Raw genomic sequence first — 27878 nt, forward strand, 5'->3', positions numbered from 1 at the left:
GCAAGTCTGATATATTACAACGTTGCTTATTTTCACGCGTACTATTGAAATAAAGTTAAAATGATGGTTACTCTAAAAGCACTGTACGATAATGATATGTAAGATGAACTAACGTTTCCAGAATGCACTGCAGGACAGATCATTGCACTGATTATATGGCTTGAACTAAGATATAATTGATCTGTTTGTCTACAAGCAGCCAACTGGTTGCAGTTGCAGCGGGCAGAAAAGTGAACACCGTTTTGGTGTATAAATCCAGCTGGAATAGTACAAGATAAGTCATGGAAATGACAATGCGCTTAATATTTTATATGTATATAAAATTGTATACAATTAATAGCATACAATTTAAGTATTTATTACCTGTAATCCACGGCACAGCTAAAGAGATGGGTGTGCAGTACAGTGATGACAGCTGGGGGTCTGTAGCCTAAAATGGGATCATCAACTACATCTAGAAAATCCATGATCTGAAGACAGAGAGAGAAAATTATAGGAGGAAAACATGGATTTTTGTGAGTACTCACCGTAAAATACTTTTCTCCGAGACGCTCATTGGGGGACACAGAGACTGTGGGTGTGTGCTTCTGCCGTCTGGAGGCTGACACTAAGTATACAAAAAAAGAGTTAGCTCCTCCTCCGCCGCATACACCCTCGCCCCCAGACCGGGCGTAACTCAGTTTAGTGCATAAGCAGTAGGAGAACGCGCCTTAAATTCAGGCAAGAAATTATACGTCTGGAAAAGGGACCACCCTGATCCTTACATAAGGATTTGATAACTCAAAATAAGCAAAAGCCAACTGGCTAGTAGGGTGGGTGCTGTGTCCCCCAATGAGCGTCTCGGAGAAAAGGATTTTACGGTGAGTACTCACAAAAATCCATGTTTCTCCTTCGACTCATTGGGGGACACAGAGACTGTGGGACGTTCTAAAGCAGTCCCTGGGCGGGATCTTAGCTCACCCAATCCATGCTATTTTGCGCCCCTGATTAGAGGTGCGCAACTGCTGCCTGGAGAATCTTTCTTCCCAGGCTTGCATCCGAGGATGCCTGGGTATGTACGTTATAATGTTTGACAAACGTATGCAAGCTGGACCAGGTAGCTGCTTTGCACACCTGTTCCGCTGAAGCTTGGTGTCGCAGTGCCCATGAGGCACCCACTGCTCGAGCCGAGTGTGCCTTGATCCCTGCCGGAACCGGCGTGCCACTAATTTCATAAGATTCTTGGATCGTCAGGCGAACCCATCTGGCCAAAGTCGCTTTGGACGCAGCGAGCCCCTTCCGCCGCCCTTCTGGGATCACGAATAGAGAGTCTGTCCGGCGGAAAGGAGCTGTCCTTGTCACATACCTCCTAAGAGCTCTTACCAGATCCAAGGTGTGCAATGCCTTTTCTACCCTGTGCACCGGTGCCGGGCAAAACGAGGGTAAGACAATGTCTTCGTTGATATGGAATGCAGAGACAACCTTCGGCAAGAAGGGAGGAGCTGGCCTTAAAACTACCTTATCCTTATAAAAGGTCAGGAACGGCGGTTTACAAGATAAAGCCGCCAATTCCGAAACCCGCCTAATAGACGTAATAGCTACCAGAAAAACGACCTTCCTGGACAGGTAAGGTAAGGAAACCTCTTGTAACGGTTCGAAAGGAGCCTCCTGAAGGGCCCTGAGCACCAAGTTCAGGTCCCATGATTCCGTCGGCGCCTTATAGGGGGGTACTAAATGTGCGACCCCCTGCATAAACGTCCTAACCTGCCAGACCGAAGCGACCTTTCGTTGGAAAAGCACCGACAGAGCCGAGATCTGCGTTCTGAGCGAACTCGGAGCCAATCCTGCGTCCAGCCCTGCCTGCAGAAAAGCCAGTACGTTGGGGATCGAAAAAACCAGAGGAGCCACTCCGCGATCCCTACACCAACGGAAAAAAACTTCCCAAGTCCGATGATATACTCTCGCCGAAGAAGGCTTTCGGGCACTCACCATCGTGGCTACCACATCGCGCCTGAATCCTGCCTGTGTTAACAGCCAAGATTCAATGGCCACGCCGTCAAACACAGGGCCCCTAAGTTCGGATGGTAGATCGGCCCCTGGGACAGCAAGTCCGGCCGATCTGGGAGACGCCAGGGTACGTCCACCACTAGCTGAACCAGATCTGCATACCAGGCCCGCCGAGGCCAGTCTGGGGCCAGCAGAATTGCTGGAACCTTCTCTCTCCTTAACTTCCTGATGACTCTTGGAAGCAGAGGTAGCGGGGGGAACAAGTACGGGAGACGAAACTGGCTCCACGGAAGCACCAGAGCGTCTGCTGCGATTGCCTGCGGGTCGAGGGATCGAGCGACGAACCTTTGTACTTTGGCGTTCTCTCTGGATGCCATAAGGTCCACGTCCGGTGTCCCCCACCGTTGGCAGATCTGTTGAAAAACCACGGGGTGCAGGGACCATTCCCCTGCCGCGACCCTCTGTCGGCTGAGAAAATCTGCCGCCCAGTTTTCGACTCCCGGAATGTGCACCGCTGAAATTACCACGCGGTTCTTCTCTGCCCAACGCAGTACCAGCCCGACCTCGCGCATGGCTGCCTGGCTGCGCGTGCCCCCTTGATGGTTGACATATGCTACTGCTGTAGCATTGTCTGACTGAATGCGCACCGGCCGGTGTCTCAGGAAACACTGGAAATGTTGTAGGGCCAATCGTATTGCCCGTATCTCCAGAATGTTGATCGGGAGAATTATCTCCTGAATGGACCACCGCCCCTGAGCTGTGTGACTCTGGAAAACTGCTCCCCAACCATGCAGGCTTGCATCGGTCGACACCACCAACCACTGCTCCGGGGGAAAAGGTTTCCCCTGGACCAGGGACGAGTCGCGAGTCCACCACCGGAGTGAATGTCGGACCAGCGGAGACAACTTGCACCAGAAGGTTCCGTACTCCTTGCTTGATTTTTCGCGCCTTGTCCTGAGGGAGGATCACCAGCCCCCGGGAGGTGTCGAAAATCATGCCTAGGAACACGATTCTTTGGGCTGGAACCAAGGACGACTTGCTCCGATTGATCAACCAGCCTAGACGGGCCAGGGTATCCAGCGTGATACTGACATTCTCCTGGCACGCCTGAAACGACGGCCCCTTTACCAACAGGTCGTCCAGGTAAGGTAGTACCGTTATGCCCCGAGCATGCAGGATGGCCATAACCACCGCCATTATCTTCGTAAAGACTCTGGGAGCAGTGGCCAGACCGAAGGGCAGAGCAACAAATTGAAAATGTCGCCCTCCGATCGCAAAACGCAGGAACCTCTGGTGTGGAGGAAAAATCGGAATGTGCAGATATGCATCCTGCACATCGATCGAGGCCAGGAACTCCCCTGGATCCATGGCTGCAATGACCGAACGGAGGGATTCCATCCGGAACCGCCTGACTCTGATGAATTTGTTCAGGATTTTTAGATCTAGTACTGGCCTTACTGTCCCGTCTTTTTTGGGGACCGAAAACAGGTTGGAGTAAAAACCTTGTGCCTCTTCGCTTTTCGGCACTGGGACAATGACCCCGTTGCGCCGTAGCGTCATTATGGCCTGTGACAAACCCTCTGCCTGCGATACTGTTCCGGAAAACCGGGAATGAAAGAATCGCCGTGGCGGGAGTCCGACAAACTCTATCTTGTACCCGGACGATATCAGTTCTGCCACCCAAGCGTCGCGTGCCACTGCGACCCAAACGTGGCTGAACCTTAGTAGGCGTCCGCCCACCCTGTCGTCCGTAGGTACGAAGTGCCTCGAGTCATTTTGCTGGAGGCTTTTGGGATCTGGCCCCCCTCGTTCTGGGCAAACGGCCTCGGCCTCTGCCCAGCGGATTGGCTCTGTAAGAGATTTGCCTTCCCCTAATCTGACCATCATTTGCGGAGGTGGATGCTCTGGCCGAAGTCCCCCTCCAGGGGTTATGAAAGGGCCGAAAACGCCTTTGTGTCTGCCTGAATGCTGGCCAAGTCCTCTGCTGCGGGAGGAAACTACTCCTCCCCCCCGTGGCTTCTGAGATAAGCTTATCAAGCTTCTCACCGAACAACCGATTGCCCTGAAAAGGCAATGAGGTCAAGGATTTTTTGGAGATAGAATCCGCTTTCCACAATCTCAGCCATAATGCTCGCCTAACGGCGATTGCATTTGCTGCTGCCACAGCTAAACACTCGGCCGCGTCCAGAGAGGCGCTGACGAGAAAATCACTTGCCCCTGATATCTGATTTGTAACCTCCAAGACCTCCGCAGGCAGATCTCTGTCTTGGAGGGCATTATGCAGAGCGTCCGCCCATGAAACCATGGCCTTAGCCACCCAAGTAGCCGCAAAGGAGGGGGCCAGGGCCGACCCCGCTGCCTCATACACTGAGCGGGCAAGCCCCTCTATAAGGCGATCAGTTGGGTCCTTGATAGAAGAACCGCTGGGTATCGACAATAGCGATCTTGACGCCAAACGTGATACCGGTGGGTCCACTACTGGCGACTCCACCCATCCTTTATGGAGTTCAGGAGGAAACGGATACTTTGCTTGCAGCGCTTTTTGCATTGCAAAACGCTTATCCGGGTGTTCCCTATGTTTCTGGACTAGCTCCTCGAACTCCGGATGCGTGGCAAACCTTCTATGCGGTCGCCTGGTCTTCTTGAAGGAGACCTTGTGACCTGAGGCCGTGGACACATCGTCCTCGATCTCTAATGTCTGGTTGACTGCCTCAATGAGGCTGTCCAGCGAGTCTTGGTATCCCAGGCTTTCTGGATTCCAGGACTCCTCTCCCTACTCCTCGCCCTCATCCTGCTCGCTTCCCGAGCTCGGCGACGGGGAACGAGATGCCCTAATACCCGCCGCCGAAGCCCCAGAGGGTCCGGCCGACGGGGAACGAGCTCTTTTGCTATGAGCTTGTCTGGTGCTGGAGCGGCCTCTAACGGTCGGAGGGTCCTGAGACGTGGACGAGCTGTCTTCCGCTGGCAGACCACCATCCTTGTCCCTGCCCGGGCCTCGAAGAGACTCAATTGCCCTTGTAAGGGACATCATAGAGTGTGATAAAGACACCGCCCATTCTGGGGGGTCCTGACTTCTGGGCTCTGCAACAATGGGGGGCTCCTGGGCTCGCTCCGACTCGCAGGCTTCACAAAATTTATCCGGCTGCGCCTTAGGCAGCCTGACCCCACAGGAAACGCAAACAGCATATAGGAAAGAATGAGCTTTCCCCTTGCCAGACATATTGCAGGGTAGGGTAGGAGGATAACCCCTTCCTTGACCACTAGTGCGGCACTCGAAACGGGGTTGCACTCACCCACCGGTAATGTCCACCTTGCGTCTCTTCCACGGGGCGTGCGGCGTTACTCGCCGGGGCACTTGCGGCGCACTCCGGGAGATAGGCGGCGGCTTCCGGCCGCACTTCGCGAGGAAATGAGGAGGGGGAGGGGGGCGGAGCTCCCCGGTAACTGTGCGCGCCCGCCGCTCTCCGCCCCCGGAAGTTAGTGGGCGGGACTTCCGGCTACCCCCGGAAGTCGGCGGGTGGGCGCGCGGAACTCCGGACCTCCCCATACAGCGGGGACCGCGGCCGCCGACGGGGCTTCTGGCCACACTGCCCGTGCGGCGTTCGAGGGAGGAGGGCGGGAGCTCCCCGGTAACTGAGCGCGCCCGCCGCTCTCCGCCCCCGGAAGTTAGTGGGCGGGGCTTCCGGCTACCCCCGGAAGTCGGCCGGCGGGCGGGCGGAATCTCGGGCCTCACCATACAGCGGGGGCCGCGGCCGCCGACGGGGCTCTGGCCACACTCCACGCCCATCAACAAGAGAGGTGAGCCGGGCCTCCCCCCTGTGACTTCTGCGCCGTGGGCTTGTGGTGCTCTCAACCCCATCCCTGGGCCGGGAGGGGGAGGCTACTGCACCAGTCTTCGACGCTTCGCTCCCTTGGCACACCTGCGCCTCCAGAACCACCCCTGGTCTCCTACCTAGGGGTGGTAGGGGCATTAATGCATTCCCACGTTGCAGGAGAGTAACAACGTGGAGGATCACTCACACGTGCTCGCCCGCTGGGGTTCATGGGGAACCGAATCCTCTTATCAGGATGCGTTGCCACCTCTTTAGAAAAATAACAAAGAAAAATGGTTGTCTGGGGAAAAGTCCCAGATGTGTCCCTCGGTGCGGGAGAGAAAACACGTGGAGGGCTACTCACACGTGGTCGCCCGTTGATGATTTGGGGAGATCGGACCCTCTCTATAGGATCCGTCTCCCCTATCTTATCTTCATAGAAAGAGACCAAAAAAAAAAAAAAATCTAGTCTGGAGCTCCAGACTGCGTGTGCCTCCATCAGACACTAAGCAAAAACTGAGTTACGCCCGGTCTGGGGGCGAGGGTGTATGCGGCGGAGGAGGAGCTAACTCTTTTTTTGTATACTTAGTGTCAGCCTCCAGACGGCAGAAGCACACACCCACAGTCTCTGTGTCCCCCAATGAGTCGAAGGAGAAAAACGAGCAAGAAAATAATAAACATACTACTGGTAATTTCATTAATCAGTGCAGACGCTAATGGAGTCATGAAACCGTCACCGCAGCTAGGAAGAAGAGTAGTGATATCTTCAGGGTGGGTTGGGGCCCAAATGGACAGAGGGTCAAACTCTTGAAGTATTATTAAGCTTTATAGAACTAAATTAAAGCGACACTATGCTTCCAATTTGATAAGGAAGATAAACATTTTTTATATTTAAAAATAAATCAAATATCACAATATGTGATAATAAAAATTGTCTATAAATTATCCCAGGCCAAATCTCCCAAAAGCAGAGGAAAATGGGACAAATAACTGATTTTGGTGGGCGTGGCAGACCATCTAATATACTGTATTTTTCGGACCATAAGACGGACCCCCATTTGACACATTTTTTTTTTTTCCAGGGAAAAAAATAATGTGTCAAATGGGGGTCCGTCTTACGGTCCGAATTCAGCTTACCTGGGAAGGGATCCGGCACAGGTGGAGGAGTGGTCACAGGGGTCATTCAGTGGTCCAGGCTGATGTGGTGGCGGCAGCTCTGTGCTGGGGCAGCTGGGCTGGGCTGGGCAGGTGGGCTGGGGCAGGTGGGCTGGGGCAGGTGGGCTCTGTGGGGTGAGGGTGGCGGCAGGCTGTGCTCCGGTGCAGGGGCGGCGGCTCCGCCGGCATTTCCTCGAAGCCCGGAGGCCCCCGCACATCCGTTGCTGGCTGCTGCCATGTTACGTGGCCTCCGGGAACATGGACGCCGGGAAGATGGCCGCCGGTCCGGGGACGACGCATGCGCAGGCTCAGATCTCGTCCCGAGAATATTGGGGGACGAGATCTCGTTGCCAAGATTTGAATCTCGTCTCCCGAGATCTTGGGACGAGATCTGAACCTGCGCATGCGCCGTCCCCGGACCGGCGGCCATCTTCCTGGCGTCCATGTTCCCAGAGGCCACAGCAACATGGCAGCAGCCAGCAACGGATGTGCGGGGGCCTCCGGGCTTCGAGGAAATGCTGGTGGAGCCCCCCACGGAGCACAGAGAGCCGCTACCCCTGCACCGGAGCACAGCCCGCTGCCACCACCGCACCACAGAGCCCCGCGGCACCCGCACCAGCCATGGACAGATGTAAGTATATTGCAACCATAAGACGCACCACCCACTTTCCCAAAAACTTTGGGGGAAAAAAGTGCGTCTTATGGTCCGAAAAATACGGTAAATGGGGACCACCTGACTTCCCAATGCATGAAGTCTATGGTGATAAGGTTCAGGCATTCTGAATTGAAGACACAAATTTTTGGGCTTTTCCAGGAGATAAGCTACCACCAGAGGAGTTGGGCAGGAGCTTTTCCACATGAGCAATTGGAGAACACATGGATGCTCAGTTTACCCAAGAGTGCATAACTATTGAGGGTTGGTAAAGATCGCTGTTGGGCAAAAAGAAAGACCATACACATTAGGTATGACTAGGGTCATTTTTCCCATAAAGAATGATCATTGCTGGTTTACTTTGATTAACAAACAAACTTTCATACTTGTTCAAAAACAATGGTTGAGCATGTTGAATTTTTTTTTTGGGTCGATAATCAGCACTGGCTGCATCACCAACAGTAAAAAATCCAATATTGGCCAATTGGCTGTGATGTGTATTGGTGACAATGATCAATGATCGTTCCTTGACCAGTTTTCATATACCGTGTATGGTGGTCCTTTAGGGTATTGTCCAGTCTTAGTGTGATGGTGTGATATGTTATGTGGATATCATCTTGTGTATATTTCACTGATTTTCAAAGTGTTTTTCTTGTTGTCTTGTATGTCTGCAGCCTGACTGTATCTATGTCTCTTGATGACCCCCTGTAGTGTCTAATCCCCAAGGCTCCTTTGTCACGTCTGGGAGGCCTGAAAACCACCCCAACCCGTCTGACTACTCCTGGATATAAAGAGGGGGCTGGGGAGGACAGGGGCTGGACAAGTCAGACCGTGTGTGGTGATGATCGTGTGAAGACGGCACGTCAGAGAGAAGGGGAAGCATATGGACCCATTTTATCCTCTGTCTCCTGCATTATTGGACTCTCATCTCCTTGGAAATTCATCCTGTTACTGAGCTGCATTCGTGTTCTGGACTATTGTATCCTCAGTGTGGTGGATTGTTTATGGACCTTTTAGTTTTGCCCATAATAAAGGTCTTGGCATTGTTCACACTTCCTCGCTCTGTTGATTGTGTGATATCGGAGAAGGACCCTGTGACACTTAGGACAAAAATTTGCAGTAACTTTTAAAATGACCGGAGACTTTTGTCCCAACATCTTTAAAGCTGTCACTATATAGAATGAAAATACTCACTTGACTGTGCCAGCTCTGATTTGGTAGTGCCATGTGGTGACGTAGTGTAGTGCCATCTAGTCTCAGAGCCACCAGGAACTCCTGCAAAAAAAAACAAGACAAATGTATAGTTAGATAATGAGTCCTTAAAGACAGATTTCCAAAATTAATTTTTTACTTTGACACGCTACAAACGTTGTCATCTAAATGTGCTGCTTTTCTATGTATTCTCACACAACTCCAGTTTCACCCCGCCGCCTTGAGATGTATTATTTTAAGACATAATTTAATTCTCAAAAGCATTGCCCACCTTATTATTTATGGGTGCCAGCTGTATTGTACAGTCTGCACTCCGCCAAAATGACAGGAATCAGAGGTACCGTCAATCCTGGCCATTTAATTTCTTACATATCCTGGACATCTAAAATAATGAAAAACTGTATGCTTTCATCTTGTGATTTTGTAATGAGAACCCACAGTTTGTATGTGACAGAAAACCTAGAACTGGAATTAAAGGGAAGGTGCCGCAATTTTATACTATTTAAAAAAAAAAAAAAAAAGGAACAAAACATGTTGTAATAATGTTTTAATGTAGCCACTGGGCGCTGCCATCTTGATTTGCAGATCTGTGGAGGACTCGTACAGTCTGCAAATATGGCCGTCCCTGGACATAGAAGACAGTAGTCGGTTCCCGACCCCATCTCTAACATTGCAGCCTCATTAGCAGTGAACTGGGCACTCCCCTGTGGGCTGCACAATTCACTGCTGTAGGTGTGGCTGGGCGCCATTTTACTGTAGCCCAGTGCTATCTGCTGAGCTCCACTTACCCTCCATCACAGGACCACTTGTGGCATAACGGGTCCTGTGTTGTGAGGAGAGGCTGTAGATATGGAGAAGGTGGTCAGCAGAGGAGAGAAGGATGGAGAGTGGCAAGTGCGGGTGACTTGCCTCTATGCTCCTCTGTCCTGCTTACTCCAGGCTTGGCACTGTGCTTCCTGCTCCAGCTCCACTGTCCTCCTGCTCTGTCTCCGCCTCCTCACTCACACACAGCCCCAGTGATCTCCGGTGATCTGACACCTATGCTTTTATGACAGCTTTTATGGCTGTCTGAGGAGGACAGTGACATATACAGCCCATAATCTAGTGTATGGGGGGGGGGGCAGTTACACCAGTGTGGGCATATCTGTAATACTGTCCTGTGTGATACTGTCTGCTGAGCCGTGTATCTAATTCTCTCCTGTGTGATACTGTCTGCTGAACCGTGTATCTAATCCTCTCCAGTGTGATCCTGACTGCTGAGCCATGTATCTAATCCTCCCGTGTGATACTCACTGCTGAGCCGTGTATCTAATCCTCTCCTGTGTGATACTGAATGCTGAGCCGTGTATCTAATCCTATCCTGTGTGATACTGTCTGCTGAGCCGTATATCTAATCCTACCCTGTGTGATACTGACTGCTGAGCCGTGTATCTAATCCTACCCTGTGTGATACTGACTGCTGAGCCGTGTATCTAATCCTACCCTGTGTGATACTGACTGCTGAGCCATGTATCTAATCCTCTCCTGAGTGATACTGTCTGCTGAGCTGTGTATCTAATCCTCTCCTGTGTGATACTGTCTGCTGAGCCATATATCTAATCCTATCCTGTGTGATACTGACTACTGAGCCGTGTATCTAATCCTGTCCTGTGTGATACTGACTGCTGAGCCATGTGTCTAATCCTCTCCTGTGTGATACTGTCTGCTGAGCCGTATATCTAATCCTATCCCGTGTGATACTGCTCTCCTGAAATACTCTGTGCTGCAGTCAGCCTGCTGGTTTTATGTGTGATCTACATGGTGGTATTGTGTATGATCTATATGGTGAAATTATGTGTGATCTATATGGCTATATTATGTGTGAACTATATGGCGGTATTTTGTGTGAAGTACATGGCGGTATTATGAGTGAAGTATATGGCGATATTACGTGTGAACTATATAGCGATGTGTGTGAAGTATATGGTGGTATTATGTGTGAAGTATATGGTGGTGTTATGTGTGAAGTATATCGCGGTATTATGTGTGAACTATATGGCGGTATTATCTGCAGAAAGGGGATCCACTGTAGGGTGGTTCTGGCTGAGCACCTGCACACGGGTCTGGGGTAATGGAGGGGGCAGCATGCCCTCTAGTTAGGTGCAGTCAGGGGAGGGCTGGTGAGGCAGCTGAAGAGAGGGGTCTCATTTTTATCGTTACTATATGGCTACATTTCCCCCCATCCTGCTTCCCAACGTCACCCCGGACTATGCCTGTCGCCTCGCCTTCACACATCGCCAGGACAGGATGGAGAAGACAGGATCTGAGGAGGGGAATGGGGTCTTTGCCTGCAAAGTCTGGATCAGAACAGGCCATCAATCAGCAGGAATGTTTCCTGGATTTCTGTGGAGCAGTGTATAAAAGACGGCGCTCTATGTACAATCCCTGCCTGCTCTGCGCACTGAACAGGGTGCCCCCCCCCGTAGACCAGCACCCTGCTCCTTCCACCATATATCTCCCTCTGTGTCCTCCCCCATAGACCAGCACACTGCTCTCCTGAAATACTCCGTGCTGCTGTCACCCTGCTCCCAAAATCCTTGCTACCTGTCTACTTATCAGTAACTTTGCAGTCACCATCAAAATGGCTGCTCACTGTGTTCCTAAATGTAATCCTCTCTTCTCCCTTAGCAAACACCCAGAAGGGGAGGAGAGGAGTGATATCACACACGTCAGCAGACTCCGCCCATAATTACTGCAGGGCAGTAATGTAGCTAGTTGTACACTAGGTTTCTGTGTCAAATTTCAGTAGCTGCTCCCCCTAGTGTTAACAATTGGAAATGTCAAACTTTTTAAAATTATTTTTCATATTTTACTAAATTAAAAACAAAATTGTAATATTTTTTAAGAAAATGCAAACATTAATTCTTTACATTTTTTCAATTGTTGATAAAAAATTTTTTTTTGATGGCACCTTCCCTTTAAAAAAAATTAATGTGGTAATCAATACCCAACAGAGGCATTTAGGCACAAACCAGAGAAGGTGCCGTGTCCCCCAATGAAAGCTCCAAGAAACAGATTTTACGGCGAGAACCAAAAATCCTTCTTTCAATATAGCTTCATTGGGGGACACAGGTAACCATGGGACGTCCTAAAGTAGTCCAAAGGGAGGCAACAGGCTATCATGCTCAAAATCGGGTTCGGCAACGGACAACCGCCGCTTGCAGCACCTTTCTACCTAGGTCGGCATCAGCTGAGGCGTAGGTATGTACCCTGTAAAATTTTGCAAATGTATGAAAGGATGACCAGGTAGCACCCTTACACATGTAGGCTGCAGAGGACTGGTGGCGAACAGCTCAGGAGGCCCCAATCGCACAAGTGGAGTGAGCCCTCACCCCCGAGGGGGTTGACTATTTGTAACTCGATATGCCTCTAGTATAGCAGAGCAGATACAGAAGGCAACAGAATTGGAGGCATGAAGTCGCTTACGAAGACCCTCATAAATGACAAACAAGACATCCGAACAAATGAAGGATGCTGTTCTTGAGAGGTAGAGACATATGGCTCTGACTAGGAACAGCTTGTGGAGAGAACTTTTCAGGGGATGGACATGGTATGGGTAGAAAGAAACAGGGATTTTTGTGTGTACTCACCGTAAAATCCTTTTCTCCAAGCCAATCATTGTGGGACACAGACCATGGGAATTATGCTGCTGCCACTAGGAGGGCACTAAAGCAAATACACAAAAAAGGTTAACTCCTCCTCCTGCAGTGTACACCCTCTGTTGGCTCTATTCTGAACCAGTTCGGTGTCAAAGCAGTAGGATCTCACAAACAGAAGTGGAATATGTCAAAACCAAACACAACCACAAGCCAACGGGCTAACATAGTGGGTGCTGTGTCCCCCAATGATTGGCTCGGAGAAAAGGATTTTCTGGCGAGTACACACAAAAATCTGTTTCTCCTTCCCCTCATTGGGGGACACAGGACCATGGGACATCCGAAAGCTGTCCCTGGGTGGGAAACACCACAACAACTGAATTCCCATGTACCGGTAGTCTACAGATGTGTTACTGTCAATTGCAGAATCCATCTGCCAAGGGCCTCATCTGCAGAAGCCTGAGAATGAATATTTTAGTGCTTTGCAAACCTGTTGTGCCGACACCTGGTGCCGAATGGCCCAAGAAGCGCCCACTGACCGAGTGGAGTGTGCCTTAATCCCCGCTGGGATAGGCTTGCCTCGGACACGGTAGGACTCCTGAATCGCTGAGCGAATCCACCTGGCTATTGTAGCCTTAGAAGCAGCTAGACCCTTTCTGTGCCCCTCCAGAAGCACGAATAGGGCATCCGACTTACGGAAAGACGCCGTCCGTGAGACGTACCTTCTAAGAGCTCTCACCACATCCAGTGTGTGGAGAGCCCTTTCAATATGATGGACTGGTGCTGGGCAAAACAATGTCCTCGTTCAGATGGAAGGAAGAGACAACCTTAGACAGAAAGGACGGAGACGTCCTCAAAACTGCCTTGTCTGTTGGAGAATCAGAAGAGGAGCTCGGCAGGACAGGGCCGTGAACTCCGAGTCCTGTCTGATTGATGTCACCGCAACCAGAAAAGCTACTTTCCAACAAAGAGAAGTCAGCGATACGTCCTGCAGAGGTTCAAAAGGAGCCTCCTGTAGAGCACCCAGGACCGAATTAATGGTCCCATGACTTCAACGGCATTTTATAGGGAGGCACCACATGGGAAACTCCCGAATGAAGGTATTCACCTGCAATCTGGTAGCTATCCTGAGTTGGAACAGGACGGCTAAAACTGAAATCTGGCACTAGGGCGAACTAAGCGCTAGGCCTGACTCCAGACTGGTCTGGAGAAATTCCAAAATGGAAGGGATGGAAAAAACGAGGGGAGAATGTCCATGGTCTCTGCACCATGAGAAAAAGGTCTTCCAACTGTGATGACAAATACGCATTGACGCGGGCTTCCGAGCACTAATCATGGTGGAAACCACCTGTTGGGAGAAACCGGCTTGGGTTAAAACCCAGGATTCAATGACTAGGCCGTTAAACACAGGGCCCCCGAGTTCTGGTGGCAAATAGGGCCCTAGTTCCGCGCACCACACCCGGTGTGGCCAATCCGGAGCGATCAGCATCACTGGAATCCCTGCCGCTCTGATCTTCCTGATGACCCTTGGAAGCAACGGGAGCGGGGGAAACACGTAAGGGAGACGAAACTGATGCCACGGGAGAACCAGTGCATCCGCCCCTGCCCCGATGGCTACTGGGTCGCGAGAGCGAGCTATGAACTCTGGACCTTTTGCATTTAGCCTTGAGGCCATCACATCGACATCCGGCATTCCCCAGCGATGACAAATCTTCTGAAAGACCTCCGGATGAAGGGACCATTCTCCCGAGGCGAGACCCTGACGGCTGAGAAAATCTGCCGCCCAATTCTCTACGCCCTGGATGTGAACCGCTGAAATGACCGAATAGTTCCTCTCGGCCCATCTGAGAATGTGACCTACTTCAAGCATAGCCATTCTGCTGTGGGTGCCCCCTGACGGTTGATGTACGCTACCGCCGTGGTGTTGTCGGGATTGAATCCGGATGGGACGACCTGCCAGAAGATGATGAAACCGCAGAAGGGCCAACCTGATTGCTCGTATCTCCAGGAAGTTGATTGAGAGGCACGATTCCAGAGCGGACCAGCGTCCCTGGGCCGTGTGATGACGGTACACTGCTCCCCAGCCGAGAAGGCTGGCGTCGGTGGTCACCACCAGCCAACGTACTGGGAGGAAGGATTTTCCTTGATCCAGTGAAGACCTCAACGTCCACCACCTGATGGTCTGCCTGACCCGCTGGGACAGCCGGAACCGACGGTCCAGAGAGAACGGGTTCCTGTCCCAGGCTGTCAGAAGCGCATGTTGCAGAGGACGGAGGTGTAGCTAGCTGGGCGAATGGAATAGTCTCCATTGCTGACACCATCTTGCCCAGTACTCCCATGTCGAATCGTATGGAGCGAGGAAAAGAGCAGGAAAGCATCCGGGCTCCCCGTTGTAATGCTGAGACTTTTTCTGGAGGGAGAATCACCAACCCTCGGGAAGTGTCTAGGATATCTGCTGAGCTGGTACCAGAAAAGACTTGTTTAAGTTGATCATCCAACCCAGGCGAGAAAGAGTATCCACAGTGATGCTCACGCACTCCGCGCAGGTCTGAAAAGACGATCCCTTGATTAGCAGACCATCTAGGTATGGTAAAACCATCATGCCCCGAGGGTGTAGAATGGACATGACGGCTGCCATGACTTTGGTGAACACTCTGGGGCGGTGGTGAGACTGGAGAGTAAGGCTGTGGAATGGTAGTGTTCCTCGTGAACAGCGAAGTGAGGGGGGGGGGGAAATCGGGATATGAAGATAAGCATCCCGGATGTCGATGGATGTGAAAAATTTCCCCTTCTCCATCGAGGTGATGACCAATCGGAGGGACTTCAACCTGAAGTGTCGAACTCTGACTAACTTGTTTAACAGTTTTAGGTCCAGTATGGGCCGCACCGTTCCATCCTTCTTCGGAACCAAAAATAGGTTCGAGTGAAACCCTTTGAACCTTTCGTTTTGCGGACCCGCTATGATGACTCCGTCTTTGCGGAGCGTGTCTATGGCTCAGTAAAAGGACGCTCGGTTTTGGGAGGGCAAGACAGGAAAAACTTTGTTGGAGGGCGAGAAGAAAACTATCTTGTATCTGGAAGACACTAGGTCCCTGACCCACTTGTGAACGTACGAGAGCCAGGCTTGACGGAACAAAAGCAGACGGCCGCCTACCTTGTTGGTGCCCACCGGATACCGCAACGAGCCATTGCTCAAAGAATCTATGGGATCTCGATCCTTTGGATCTAGACTGTTTTGGGAGGCTCTTCCAGGAATGATTTGGTCTATATAAGGCCTGGGAACCCCTGTCTACGCAGAGGACGCCTTGAGCCGGAAGAGGCGGTCGTAGAGGACCAACAAGTGTTGGCACGAAAGGGCCGGAGCCGAACCTGCTGTTGACTCCGAAAGGGCCAACAGGCCTTTGCTGGGGAAGGAATTTACCTTTCCCTCCAGTAGTGTCGGAGATAAGTTGATCCAGTTTTTCTCCAATTAAGCGACCGCTCTGGTAAGGCAGAGAGGTTAAGGACTTTTTTGAAGCCATAATGCCTTCCTGATGGTGAAGGTGTTCGCGGCTGCCAGTGCAGCGCAGTTGGCCACATCTAGCCAGGCATGTAACACATAATCCCCGGCCCGAGAAATCTGGTTAGCTAGTCTCGCTGCCTCAGGAGGAAGGTTACTGGCCTGAATGGCTTTAGGCAGATCCTCCGCCCTAGCGACCATAGCTTTAGCCTTCCAGGTCGTGGCGAAGGATGGAGAGCGTGCCGAGCCAGAGGCTTCAAAGACTGACTGAGCAAGGTTTTCAATCTGTCAGTCAATGGGATTCTTGATTGAGGAGCCATCAGACAAGGAAAGGAGGGTTTTGGATGCGAGACGTGATACGGGAGGATCCATTGAAGGAGACTCTATTCAACCTTTCCTTAGATCAGGAGCAAAGGAATATCCTGTCTCAAGGGGCTTTTGCCCTGTGAAACGTTTGTCTGGTTGATTCCTATGTCTCTGAACAATGTCCGTAAACTCGGGGTGATTGACAAACACTCTATGAGAACGTTTAGTTCTTTTGAAAGACACCGCGTGATCTGGAATAGCAGTAGAGTCCTCGTCCACCCACAGATTCTTGTTTACTGCTTCGATGAGGGCATCTACTGTCTCCTGATACTCCAGCGAGTCCGGGTCTATGGACATATCAGACTCGTATTCTGAGTCGTGTTCTCTGCGAACCCCTGGAGAGGGGGAGCGGGAAACGGAACTCACAGACGCCGAAGCACGAGAGTGCCCGGGGGATGTGCTATGAGTCCGTTTCCTAGAATCCTGTACATTTTTTGATAAAGAACAACCCCTGCTGGTCAACGGTTCCCGCGCAGCAGAGAAGCTCTCCGCACCAGGGAAACAGATGACCTGACTTGAGAAGGGATCCCGAGAGACTCTATTGCCTTAGCCAGAGAAACCATAGACTGTGTCCACTCAGGGGGACTAGGTCCACTAGGGTCAGCAGTAGCGGAGGGCTACTCGGCGCATATAGGATGACAGGCCATGCAGAATGGAGTATTGTGGCCCCGGGGCAACGAAGTATTGCAAGTGGTACATGAGGCGAAAAACACTGTGTTTTGTTAGCCTTCTTGGTTGCTTTAGATTGTGACAGTGTACCCTTGGGACCCCCTGGTAAAATGCTGCACTCAGGAGAAAATGTACTGCAGAGAAGGGGTTCAGCTCAGCTTTGCAGCTTACCCAGATCCTGTGTCCTGTGCCCCCAAGGATGATGTCCCTCTGTCCACGCTCTTCACAGTGCTCCTGCCAGCGCTGCCGTCAGTCCAGATGGCACCCTCGCGGTTACCGGAGACCGTGATTTCACACGTGCGTGCCTGAGATTCACGGAACATGGCCGCCGAGATTAGCAGTGGCGCTTCTCGTTTAGAACGAGAAGAGCCTGAAGTGTGCGCGGATAAAGATAAAACGTGGCCTAATCTGGCCAGAAGTCGGGGACTAAATTTTGTGGCGTGGGCGGAGCCGGCCCCGTGGGCGGAGTTAAAGAAAAAACACGGCCTAGTCCGGCCAGAAGCCGGGGACTAAATTTGCGGCGCCGGCCAAAGCGCAAGCGAGAGAGAGCCGAAAGCGGTGAAAAAACGCCGCCGGACGTCAGGACACCCCCACCTTCTTTGCACCTGGAAGGAGCACTTCTGCCACCACCGGACGCTGTGCTTACTCACTGGAAGTTGCAGCAAGGCTGGATCTGCAGGCACAGATATAGGAGAGCCAGATCCACAGGTCACGTAATTCACCCTCCATCCACCATCCCTTTGACAGGGAGGTGGAGAGAGACTGTCCGCCTCCTTCCATCATCCGCTTTCTATCAGTGGTGATGCAGTGGGGGCTGCAAGGACGCCATTGGGGGGGCCTCTGTACATCCTATGGGTTCAATCCTTTAGGATGGGGCAGGGCTATTGTCCGGCTATAGGCGTGGCTCCAGAAGGGGGTACATTGAGGCGACACTCCATGTTCCCGTCTGTTGGTGGTGGGGAGATCGGGACCCTGAAGGAGCCCGTCGCCCCTAAAATGAGGCCAGGCACGGCATTCAAACGGTGCAGGAGGGGGAAAGGGGAGGCGTTCCCGCCTGTTGATGATTTGGGGAGATAGAAGCCCTGAAGAGACCAGTCGTCCCTTCACTCAGTGAGGGAAAAATCAAAAACAAAAAATAAAAATTGAAAAAGTTGGGGTCTAAATCCCAGACCCAGGTGCCTCCAACAGACAGTAAGCAAGAACTGGTCCGATTAGAGCCAGCAGAAGGGTGTACACTGCAGAGGAACTACTTTGTTTTACGTTTACTTAAGGGGCCTTTACACATAGCGATATCGCTAAAGTGTCACCGATTTTGTGACGCAGCAGCGATATCACTAGCGATATCGCCATGTGTGATACTTACCTCCGACCGGCTCCCCCGCTGTCTGTCGCTGATAGCGCAGCTCCATTTCTCGTCGGGCGCTTCCTGCTGGCGCCGACGAGCGACGCATGGACGCGGGTGGGAGGACGTCAGGATTGCTGCATCTGAAAGGTAAGTAACGACCGCTGCTGCGTCGCTACATCGCTGTGAGATCTGCCTGTGTGGCAGCTCACTAGCGACCATTTAGCGATGCACCAGCAATCCTGATCAGGTCGTATCGTTGTCGGGATCGCTGGTGCATTGCTAAATGTAAAGGGGCCTTTAGTGTCCTCCTAGTGTCAGCAGAATAATACCCATGGTCCTGTGTCCCCCAATGAGGCGAGGGAGAAAGCAATGAGTTACTTTGGCGAGTCTCAAATGATGGCAATACTAACCTTTTTTTCTTTTAAAAACGTTAAACTAATCTACACAGCAAGTTTAGAAAAATAAACTTTTTCATATAGAAATTAGTTGGTTCTAAACAAGCTGTAGATGTAAAAATACATAACTAAACCTCTTGATGCATCTGCAGTAGAAATGGTGCGAATTAATTTCACAGGACCTGGTCCAAAGATCATATCAGTTATCTGATGGGAGCCTGGAAAATAGTTTCCTACATGTTTGATTACCCGGCCTGACGCAACATCACATTAGCTGAGATGCTGTCAGGTAAGAGGCAATTTGCAGGGCTTCTGTCTGGCCACAACAGATCACAGACCTGGCCAGTGGATCGGGTCCTGAGAATCAAGTTGCGCCATCCCTAATTTTAAGCGATGATGCTGACATCTAAACCTTTTACTTCTATGGTCTAAGTGTCTTTACTCGTCACTTTATTTGCTAAATTATTAGATCCAATCATACCTTCACATTCTTCACAAGATTGAGGTCAATACGGACAGAAAGAGAGAGCATTTTGGGGCTCTTGTCTTTTCGAGATCCAGATAGCTGTGCAGAGACCCCCTCTTCTGAGATGTATATAGTAGAGTTCAAGTTTTCAGGTTGTACAAAAATGGGAATTTCTAGTGTGCTTGGCGGTAAATAATCTTCTACGGAGGCTGCAAAGAATAAAGATCAACAGAAAAGATGTAAGAGGTCATTCAAGAACGGGACACAAAAGAGACATGCAGACGCATTGTAAAAAGGACTTGTCATCCTTTGCTATCTCTTGGAGACAAAACAGTTATGAAACTACTCGCAGGCATGTTATGTGCTAGGTCATAGTGTATACCTTTGTGATAAAGTGATACTATGTCAGACTCAATACATAAATAGCTGAGGTCAGCGTTGCCTTTGTACTTTGAGACACTGAAAATCCGACCATTTTCAACATCCAGAATGGCTTCACCATGGTGGCTCTCATGCCTCTTGTTTCCTTCATTCTACGGTATATAACGGAAAATAAAATATGAAAGCCACATCACTACAAACTGTCGCCCAATGGACCTAATCAAAATCATTTGGGCCTGTCAAGTTTTCCGTATTATTTCATGGCAAGGATATCCCTGCATGTTATTTTATTCTTCCAGTGATAGAAACTTCAATAATGTGAATTAGATAAAGGGCAATGAAAAATGTGACCTTGGCTTCAGTCCAAGCTGTAATCCTTCCTTTTAAAATGGTGATCGAAGCAGAGAAGAAGCTTTGTCCTTCTTGAGACCCTTTTCTAAACCTTGCAGTCTCGTCCACAGAGTAGAAATGGGAATCTTCATCTTCCGAGTCAGAGTCTGTGAACATTAAAGCCGCAGTGTGATTGACAGAAAGATAAAGGATATATAAGAGGGAGTTAAAGGGTTATACACAGCTTTAAACATGGATATTGTCAGATAGTTCTTGTAAATACAAGCACTTATTCAATTTACTGCCTATAAAATTTTCAGTGCTTCTTAAGATAACAACACTTTTCCTGTGTTTACAGTTCGTTATCGTGGAGACCGACCACCGATGCTTGACAGCAGACAAGCACTTTTCTATTGAGCTTGTAAGCACGGTTTGGATGCTGGCCAGGAACACTCTCTAGCACACTTAACCACATAATCCTGGCCAGCTAAAGTGCAGCACATACAAGCTAGTCATCAGCGGTAGTCGGTTTCCTAGGACACAAGCTATAAACAAAAGGAGAAAACAGCATTTTTGGTTGCTTACTATAAAATCTGTTTCTCGGAGCATTCATTGGGAAACCAGGAACCATGGGGTGTATGCTGCTGCCACTATGAACATAAAAAAGTTAGTTCCTTTGCATTATACACCCCACCGACTGGCACCAAGCTAATCAGTTAATGAGAAAGCAGTAGATCATGATAGAAAGAACAAACAGACAACTCCAACTGTAACAATTGAACACAGAAGAAAGAACAAGAGTTATAAAAAACATGGGAGGGCGCTGTGTCCCCAATGAAGGCTCCAAGAAATAGATTTTACGGTAAGCAACCAAAAATCCTGTTTTCTCTATCGATTCATTGGAGGACACAGGAACCATGGGACGTCCCAAAGCAGTCCCTGGGGAGGGAAACAGCAGAAAACTCCATTCTGGTCGGAGGACTGCCACCTGCAAGATCCTTCTGCCTAGGCTGGCGTCCGCCGAAGCATAGGTATGACCTTGTAAAATTTGGCAAACGTGGGGATGGAAGACCAGGTTGCCGCTTTGCAAAGTTGTAGGGCGGATGCCCCATGCCAGGGTAGAGTGAGCCTTAATCCCAGGGGGAGGCACTCTGTTGTTAACCCGGTAAGCCTCCAAAATTGAAGTTCTGATCCAGCAAGCAATCATAGCCTTGGAGGCTGGCAGGCCTCTTCGCGCACCATCTGGATCAACAAATAGGACACCCATCTTCCTAAAGGAAGCGGTCCTAACCAGATAGATCCTTACCGCCCTGACCAGGTCTAGCCTGTTCTATGAGCGCTCCAGAGAATGAGTCGGAGCAGCGCAAAAGGAAGGGAGGACAATATCCTCATTCAAGTGAAAAGTGGATACCACCTTGGGAAGGAAAGAAGGCGGAGGCCGCAACATCACCTTATCCCGGTGAAGAACCAAGAAGGGGGAGCGACAGGAAAGAGCCGCCAACTCTAAAACACATCTAATGGAGGTGATAGCCACAAGAAAAGTCACCTTCCAGGACAGAACGGACAGGGAGACCTCCCTGAGAGGTTCAAAGGGAGAACTCCTCATGACCTCCAGAACAAGACTGAGGTCCCAGGGGTCCACGGGTTTCCTGTACGAGGGAGCCGCATGCACCACTCCTTGAAGGAAAGTTTTGACTTGAGAACGGGAGGCTAAGGACTTCAGAAAGAGGATGAAGAGGGCCAATATCTGCCCCTTTAGAGAACTAAGGGCAAGGCTAGCATCAAGTCCTGCCTGGAGAAAAGCCAAAATGGAAGGAAGCGACAAAGTCATTGGCGGAATGCCATTGGACTCACACCAGCGGAAATAGGCTTTCCAGGTCCGATAATAGACCCTGGAAGACGACGGCTTCCTAGCCTGGATCATGGTGCGTATCACCCGATGGGAAAAACCGGATGCTCTCAGAACCGCCGTCAAATTGAGCGACCGAGAACTCTGGTGGCAGATCAGTCCTTGTGACAGAAGATCTGGCCTGTTTGGGAGCCTCCAAGGGGCGTCCGCTAAAAGATCGACGATCTCTGCGAACTAAGACCTTCTGAGCCAATCCGGTGCGACCAAAAAGACCAGCACACCTTCTGCTTTGATCTTCAACAGCCTGGGAAGAAGGGGAGGAAACAGGTAGGGAAGCGCGAATTGCGACCAGGGAATGGACAGAGCATTGGCGCCCACCGCGAGAGGGTCGTGGGACCTGGAGATGAACCATGGAATCTTCCTGTTCAGCCGGGACGCCATGAGGTCCACATCTAGAGTTCCTCATCGAAGACAAATATGATGAAAGACCTCCTGATGCAGGGACCACTCTCCTGCCACGAGATCCTCGCAGCTAAGAAAATCAGTGGCCCAGTTGTCCACGCCAGGAATATGCACTGCGGATATTGCTGGAACCGTCGTCTCCGACCAGCGGAGGATCCTGGATACCTCGGCCATCGCCAGGGGACTCCTGGTCCCTCCCTGGTGATTGAAGTATGCCACTGCCGTGGCACTGTCCATCTGAATTTTGACTGGCAAACCCCTGACTGAGAAGTTTTTTCCAGTGACGGAGGGACAGAAGGCTAGGCCCTATCTCAAGGATACATAAACCAAGAAGACAGTGTTTAGACTGACTCCTAATGAAGAGAACCATAAATGAATAACAAATAATTTTATTTTTATTTAGCCTATTAAAATACATAAAATGCTACCTGTATTCATTACAAACAAACATACCCCAGGGGAACGGCACGATGCAGGAACACAAAAACCTCAAAGGATGTTATTAAAATTCCCTTAAGCACACCATATATAAAGTGAAATAATAAACAAGTCAATTTACATATGGAGAGAGGGCCCAAAACGTCTTATTGTTACTTGCCAACGGCATTAAATTACTAAAGTGCCCTTTTTCCTATAATTGATCATTTATAATAAAGTTATACCGCAATAATGTATATTGCAAATCGCATAAGTGCCAATGATCTAGGAAGGTGTACTTACTAAAGGGAAAAGAGGTGATTGCAGCCCGCAGTGCTGACCCCGTGCCCCAACGCGCGTTTCGCCCGCTTGCTTCTTCCGGGCGAAACGCGCGTCACGCCCCCGGAAGAAGCAAGCGTGAAGGAAGCCTTTTTCCTGACCTGGTGGGTCTGCGGCCTGCGTTGACCGGAAGAATCCTCCGTCATCGTGAAGCCATGAAAGGACCGAAAGGGGGGGAATTGCTGCTTCCAGGAAGGCCGGCGAGATCTGGATAGGGGAAGAAGAGAACTCGTGTCTCCTGTGGCCTCCTTAATAATCTGGTCCAACATGGGACCAATCAGGCAAACCCCTGGAAGGGGAGGCTGGTAAGTGTCTTTTTTGACGATAGGTCCGCCTGCAATGCTTTGAGCCAAATGTTCCTCCGGATGGCCACCATACTGCTGGGACGCCTGAGCAGTGCAGGATGCGGCGTCCAGGGAGGCAGATACCAAATATTTCCCTGCATAGGAAATCTGTTGTGCAAAATCGGCTAGCTCCCTCGGAGGAGGTTCCGCAAGGATGCCCTTACGAAGATGTTTGGCTCAACTGGCTATGGCCTTTGAGACCCAGGTAGATGCAAAGGCCGGGCATAACGCAGAAGCAGCTGCTTCAAAGCCTAACTTTGCCAGCGATTCTATAATCCTATCGTTGGAGTCCTTGAGGGATGCTGCATTGGAAAGCGGGAGGACCGTGCTGGTTGACAGTCTGGAAACTGGCGGGTCCACAGCCGGGGGAGATGTCCAGTTAGCGGTGAGCTCAGGGGAGATGGGATATAGGATGCAGAGACGCTTCCCTCTTTGAAAACGTCTGGTGGGGTTCTCCAGTTCTCCCTTTACAAACTCACTGTGTGGGGCAAAGACCTTGGAAGGTGGTTTTGACCAGGTAAACGAAACCGCCTCATCTGCGGGTTCTGTAGAGGTATCCTTGATGCCTAAGGTCTGGTTGACCGCACCAATCAGGCACTGGACCATATATCTCAGTTTAGAGGCCTGTTCTGAATCTAGGTCCGAATCATCTTCAGAAAGCGCGTCCGAAGACGCCTCGCCCGACTCGGGAGAGGAGGATCTGGAAGAGGGATCTCGCCGTGAAAGACCGGATGGTGAGAAGGAGCGGGAAGAGGACCCCAAATGGTGCTCCTGTCTGGGTCTTTTGCGGCATGTGTTGGAAGGGCCAGGCGGAGAATCTTGTGACCCATTGGTGACTGCGGGAGCAGGAAGAGGTAATTTGTCAAGCACAGACACCAGGGTCTGCGACACCCTGGTGAGGTCTGCCACAGACTGCGACAGAGAAGCCCACCTTGGGATAGGAGTCTCGGACTCGCCTGGGGTAGAGAGGGACTCTGGGAGGTGGGTACAGAGAGATTGCTGCAGTTCTGACAGAGGGGAGAGGACTAACTTGAGGGGAGTTTGGACTTGCACGAAGAACACGTGAAGTGTCTGACCAGAGTAGAGGAGGAAGAGGAAGCAGAGGGACGAGCAGGCTCTCCTTTGTGCTTAGGCATGATGAGCAGACCCACTAACTGATGCCAGAAAGGTTAGGGGACAGAAGGATGCAGAGGAGAGTGTCAGTCTGCAGGGCAGAGCTACTCACAGTATCCTGTCATCTGCTCCCAGGTTGTAATTGCGAAGAGTGCAGGATCAGGCAAGCCAAATGCAGTTCTTCTTGAGAAAAAACCGCCATCCAGGAGTGAAAGCCGGAAGATGGTGTCTTTAGGGAGGCAGCAGGGGACCCAGCCGGCTAAAGCGCGTGCTGCTGCAGAAGAAAACCGCTCTCATGGGCCGGAAGAGGGGGGGGGGGTGCGGGGGGAGCTAGATGGCAGCGACTCCAGCCGACTGATGAGGCTGGGAGTAGTGGGCGGAACCACCCATCACACTCAGGAAGAGGAGAGGGAGAGAGACGGGCGGGAGAAAAGCCTGCCCGGAAGGTTGAAAAAAAACGGTGGGCGGAGCCAGCACTGTAACTAGGCCCGAGAGAAGCCAGGACCTAGATTACAAGCAGTGACTGCCAGGAGGGGGCGGGGAGAACTAGAGGTCCCCACAGTGGCGCAGGCCCCCCCAAAGCGGCGCAAAGGACCCCCCATAATGGCGCAGAGGCCCCCCCACAGCGGCGCAGGGGCTTCCACAGCGGCGCAGACAAAAGTGCCAGACACAGGCTGCAGAGGGGCACACTAAATAAGATAGATCTGATACCCTCAAATCCTCGAAAAAACGCAGCAAACAAATTTATGCCTGATGCCCCAGGATTTAAAGGGGACATTGAATAAAGGAAAATAGGAATTTTTGTGTACTCACCGTAAAATCCTTTTCTCCAAGCCAATCATTGGGGGACACAGAGATAGTGGGTGTAATGCTGCTGGCCACTAGGAGGACACCAAGTAAACCAGAATAAAAGTTAGCTCCTCCCCTGCAGTATACACCCTCTCGCTGGCTGAGATTTCTCCAGTTCGGTGAAAAAAAAGCAGTAGGAGCATAAACAGTCAATAATAACCATAACTAAGTCAAAGCCTAAGAATGCTACAGTGAGCCAATAGGCTAAACAGGGTGGGTGCTGTGTCCCCAATGATTGGCTCGGAGAAAAGGATTTTATGGCGAGTACACAAAAATCCCTATTTCTCCTACACTTCATTGGGGGACACAGACAGTGGGACATCCTAAAGCAGTCCCTGGGTGGGGAGCACACATCTGCTAATACCCCATGTACCACTGAGTCAACACTGAGGTACTGCCGATTGCAGGCTGCGTCTGCTAAGAGCTGCATCCGCAGAGGCCTGAGAATGAATTAGGCAATGTTTGTAAAGGAATGCAGGCTGGATCAAGTCACAGCCTTGCGGACAGGCCTGAGAATGAATTTGGTAATGTTTTGTAAAAAGTATGCAGACTGGACAAAGTCGCAGCCTTGCAGACCTGTTCTGCCGAGGCCTGGTGCCGAATGACCGAAGAGGCGCCCACTGACCGGGCAGAGTGCGCCTTAATCCCCACTGGGACAGGCGCGTTCCTCATACGGTAGGACTCCTGAATCGCCAAGCGAATCCACCTGGCTAGCGTTGCTTTTGAAACCGCTAGACCCTTCCTATGCCCCTCTGGAAGCATGGACAGGGCATCTGACTTGTGGAAGGGAGCCGTCTGCGAGATGTACAGTCTCAGCGCCCTAACCACATCCAGGGTGTGGAGGGCCTTCTCAATGCGATGGACTGGCGCCGGACAAAAAAAAAAAGGCAAAACAATTTTCTCGTTGAGATGGAAAGAGGAGATGACCTTGGGCAGGAAGGACGGGGACATCCTGAGAACTACCTTTTCCTGATGAAAATTCAGGAACGGAGAACGCCAGGACAAGGCTGCCAATTCCAAAACTCGTCTGATTTACGTAACTGCCACTAGAAAGACCACCTTCCAAGAGAGGACGGACAGTGACACGTACTGCAGCGGTTCGAAAGGAGCCTCCTGTAAGGCCCCGAGAACCAGGTTAAGGTCACATGATTCCAATGGCCTTCTCTAAGGAGGCGCCACATGGGAAACTCTCTGAATGAACGTCTTGACCTGAAGTTTGGTGGCAATTTTGCATTGGAAAAGCACTGACAAGGCCGAAATTTGGCCCTTGAGCGAGCTAAGCGTGAGACCTGCTTTTAATCCAGATTGAAGGAATTCCAATATGGCCGGAATGGAAAAAACACCAGAGGAGATCGACCATGATCCTTGCACCACGAAAAGAAGGTTTTCCAGGTGCAGTGATAAATGCACATGGACACAGGCTTCCAAGCACTAATCATGGTGGAAATCACGTCATGAGAGAACCCAGCCTGTGTTAAAAACCAGGATTCAACGGCCACGCCGTCAAAGACAGGGCCCCGGAGTTCTAGTGGTAAATTGGGCCCTGCGAGTGTAGATTCATGCGATCTGGAAGTCACCAGGGGACAGCGGCGACTAGTTGTATTAGTTCTGCATACCATGCTCAGCGCGGCCAATCTGGCGCGACTAGGATCACTGGTACTCCCTCCGCTCTGATCTTCTTGATGACCCTCGGAAGCAAGGGAAGAGGAGGGAAGATGTACGGGAGCTGGAACCGGTGCCATGGCAGAACTAGGGTGTCCGCTCCGAAGGCGTATGGATCGCGCGATCGGGCAATGAACCGAGGAACCTTGTTGTTTAGTCTTGAGGCCATGAGATCCACATCCGGAGTCCCCCAACGATGACAAGTGTGCTGAAAGACTTCCAGATGAAGAGACCACTTCCCGGAGGCAATGCCTTGGCGACTGAGAAAATCTGCCGCCCAATTTTCTACGCTCGGCCAATGGAGGATGTGACTCAGTTCGTGCACGGCCATCCTACTCCGGGTACCTTCCTGGTGGTTGATATACGCTACAGCCGTGGTGTTGTCGGATTGGATCCTGATGGGGTGACCTGTGAGGAGATGGTGGAAACTCCGTAGAGCTAATCTTATCGCTCGTATCTCCAAAATGTTAATGGGGAGGACGTGACTCTCGGGTTGACCAATGACCTTGTGCCGCGTGGCGACGAAAGACCGCACCCCAGCCGAGGAGACTTGCGTCGGTGGTTACTACCAACCATCTTACTGGGAGAAAAGACCTCCCTTGATTCAGGGAGCACCTCAGTGTCCACCACCTGAGGGCTTGCCTGACCCGCAGGGACAGAGGGATCCGACGGTCCAGGGAGAACGGGTTCTTGTCCCAAGCTAATAGCAACGCGTGTTGTAAGGGACAGAGGTGGAACTGTGCAAATGGAACAGCTTCCATCGCTGCCACCATCTTTCCGAGAACTCTCATGCTGAAACGAATGGAGTGAGAAACCGGTCGGGAAAGAGTCCGTGCTGCCTGTTGTAAGGCTTGGGTCTCTCCTGGAGGGAGAATGACCAACCCGCGAGAAGTGTCCAAGATCATTCCTAAAAGTGAAATCTGCTGAGCCAGTTTTGGGA

At 51.0% G+C, this 27878-nt stretch overlaps 1 protein-coding gene across 1 annotated transcript in view; it reads right to left on the reverse strand.

Annotated features, from left to right (window-relative positions):
• Window positions 1–27878, reverse strand: part of ATG2A (autophagy related 2A) — a 212600-nt gene that overhangs the window by 72463 nt on the left and 112259 nt on the right. Inside the window, exons 20-24 of the mRNA XM_073554473.1 lie at window positions 19925–20070; window positions 19575–19725; window positions 19208–19401; window positions 8800–8880; window positions 364–470 (exon numbers count right to left, since the gene is read on the reverse strand). Coding sequence (XP_073410574.1) covers window positions 364–470; window positions 8800–8880; window positions 19208–19401; window positions 19575–19725; window positions 19925–20070 — 679 coding nt within the window. The remainder of the gene's footprint in view (window positions 1–363; window positions 471–8799; window positions 8881–19207; window positions 19402–19574; window positions 19726–19924; window positions 20071–27878) is intronic.

Source organism: Dendrobates tinctorius, unplaced genomic scaffold (assembly GCF_039654945.1).
Source record: "Dendrobates tinctorius isolate UK_male_01 unplaced genomic scaffold, ASM3965494v1 ptg000211l, whole genome shotgun sequence".
In the NCBI taxonomy this organism is placed as follows: Eukaryota; Metazoa; Chordata; class Amphibia; order Anura; family Dendrobatidae; genus Dendrobates; species Dendrobates tinctorius.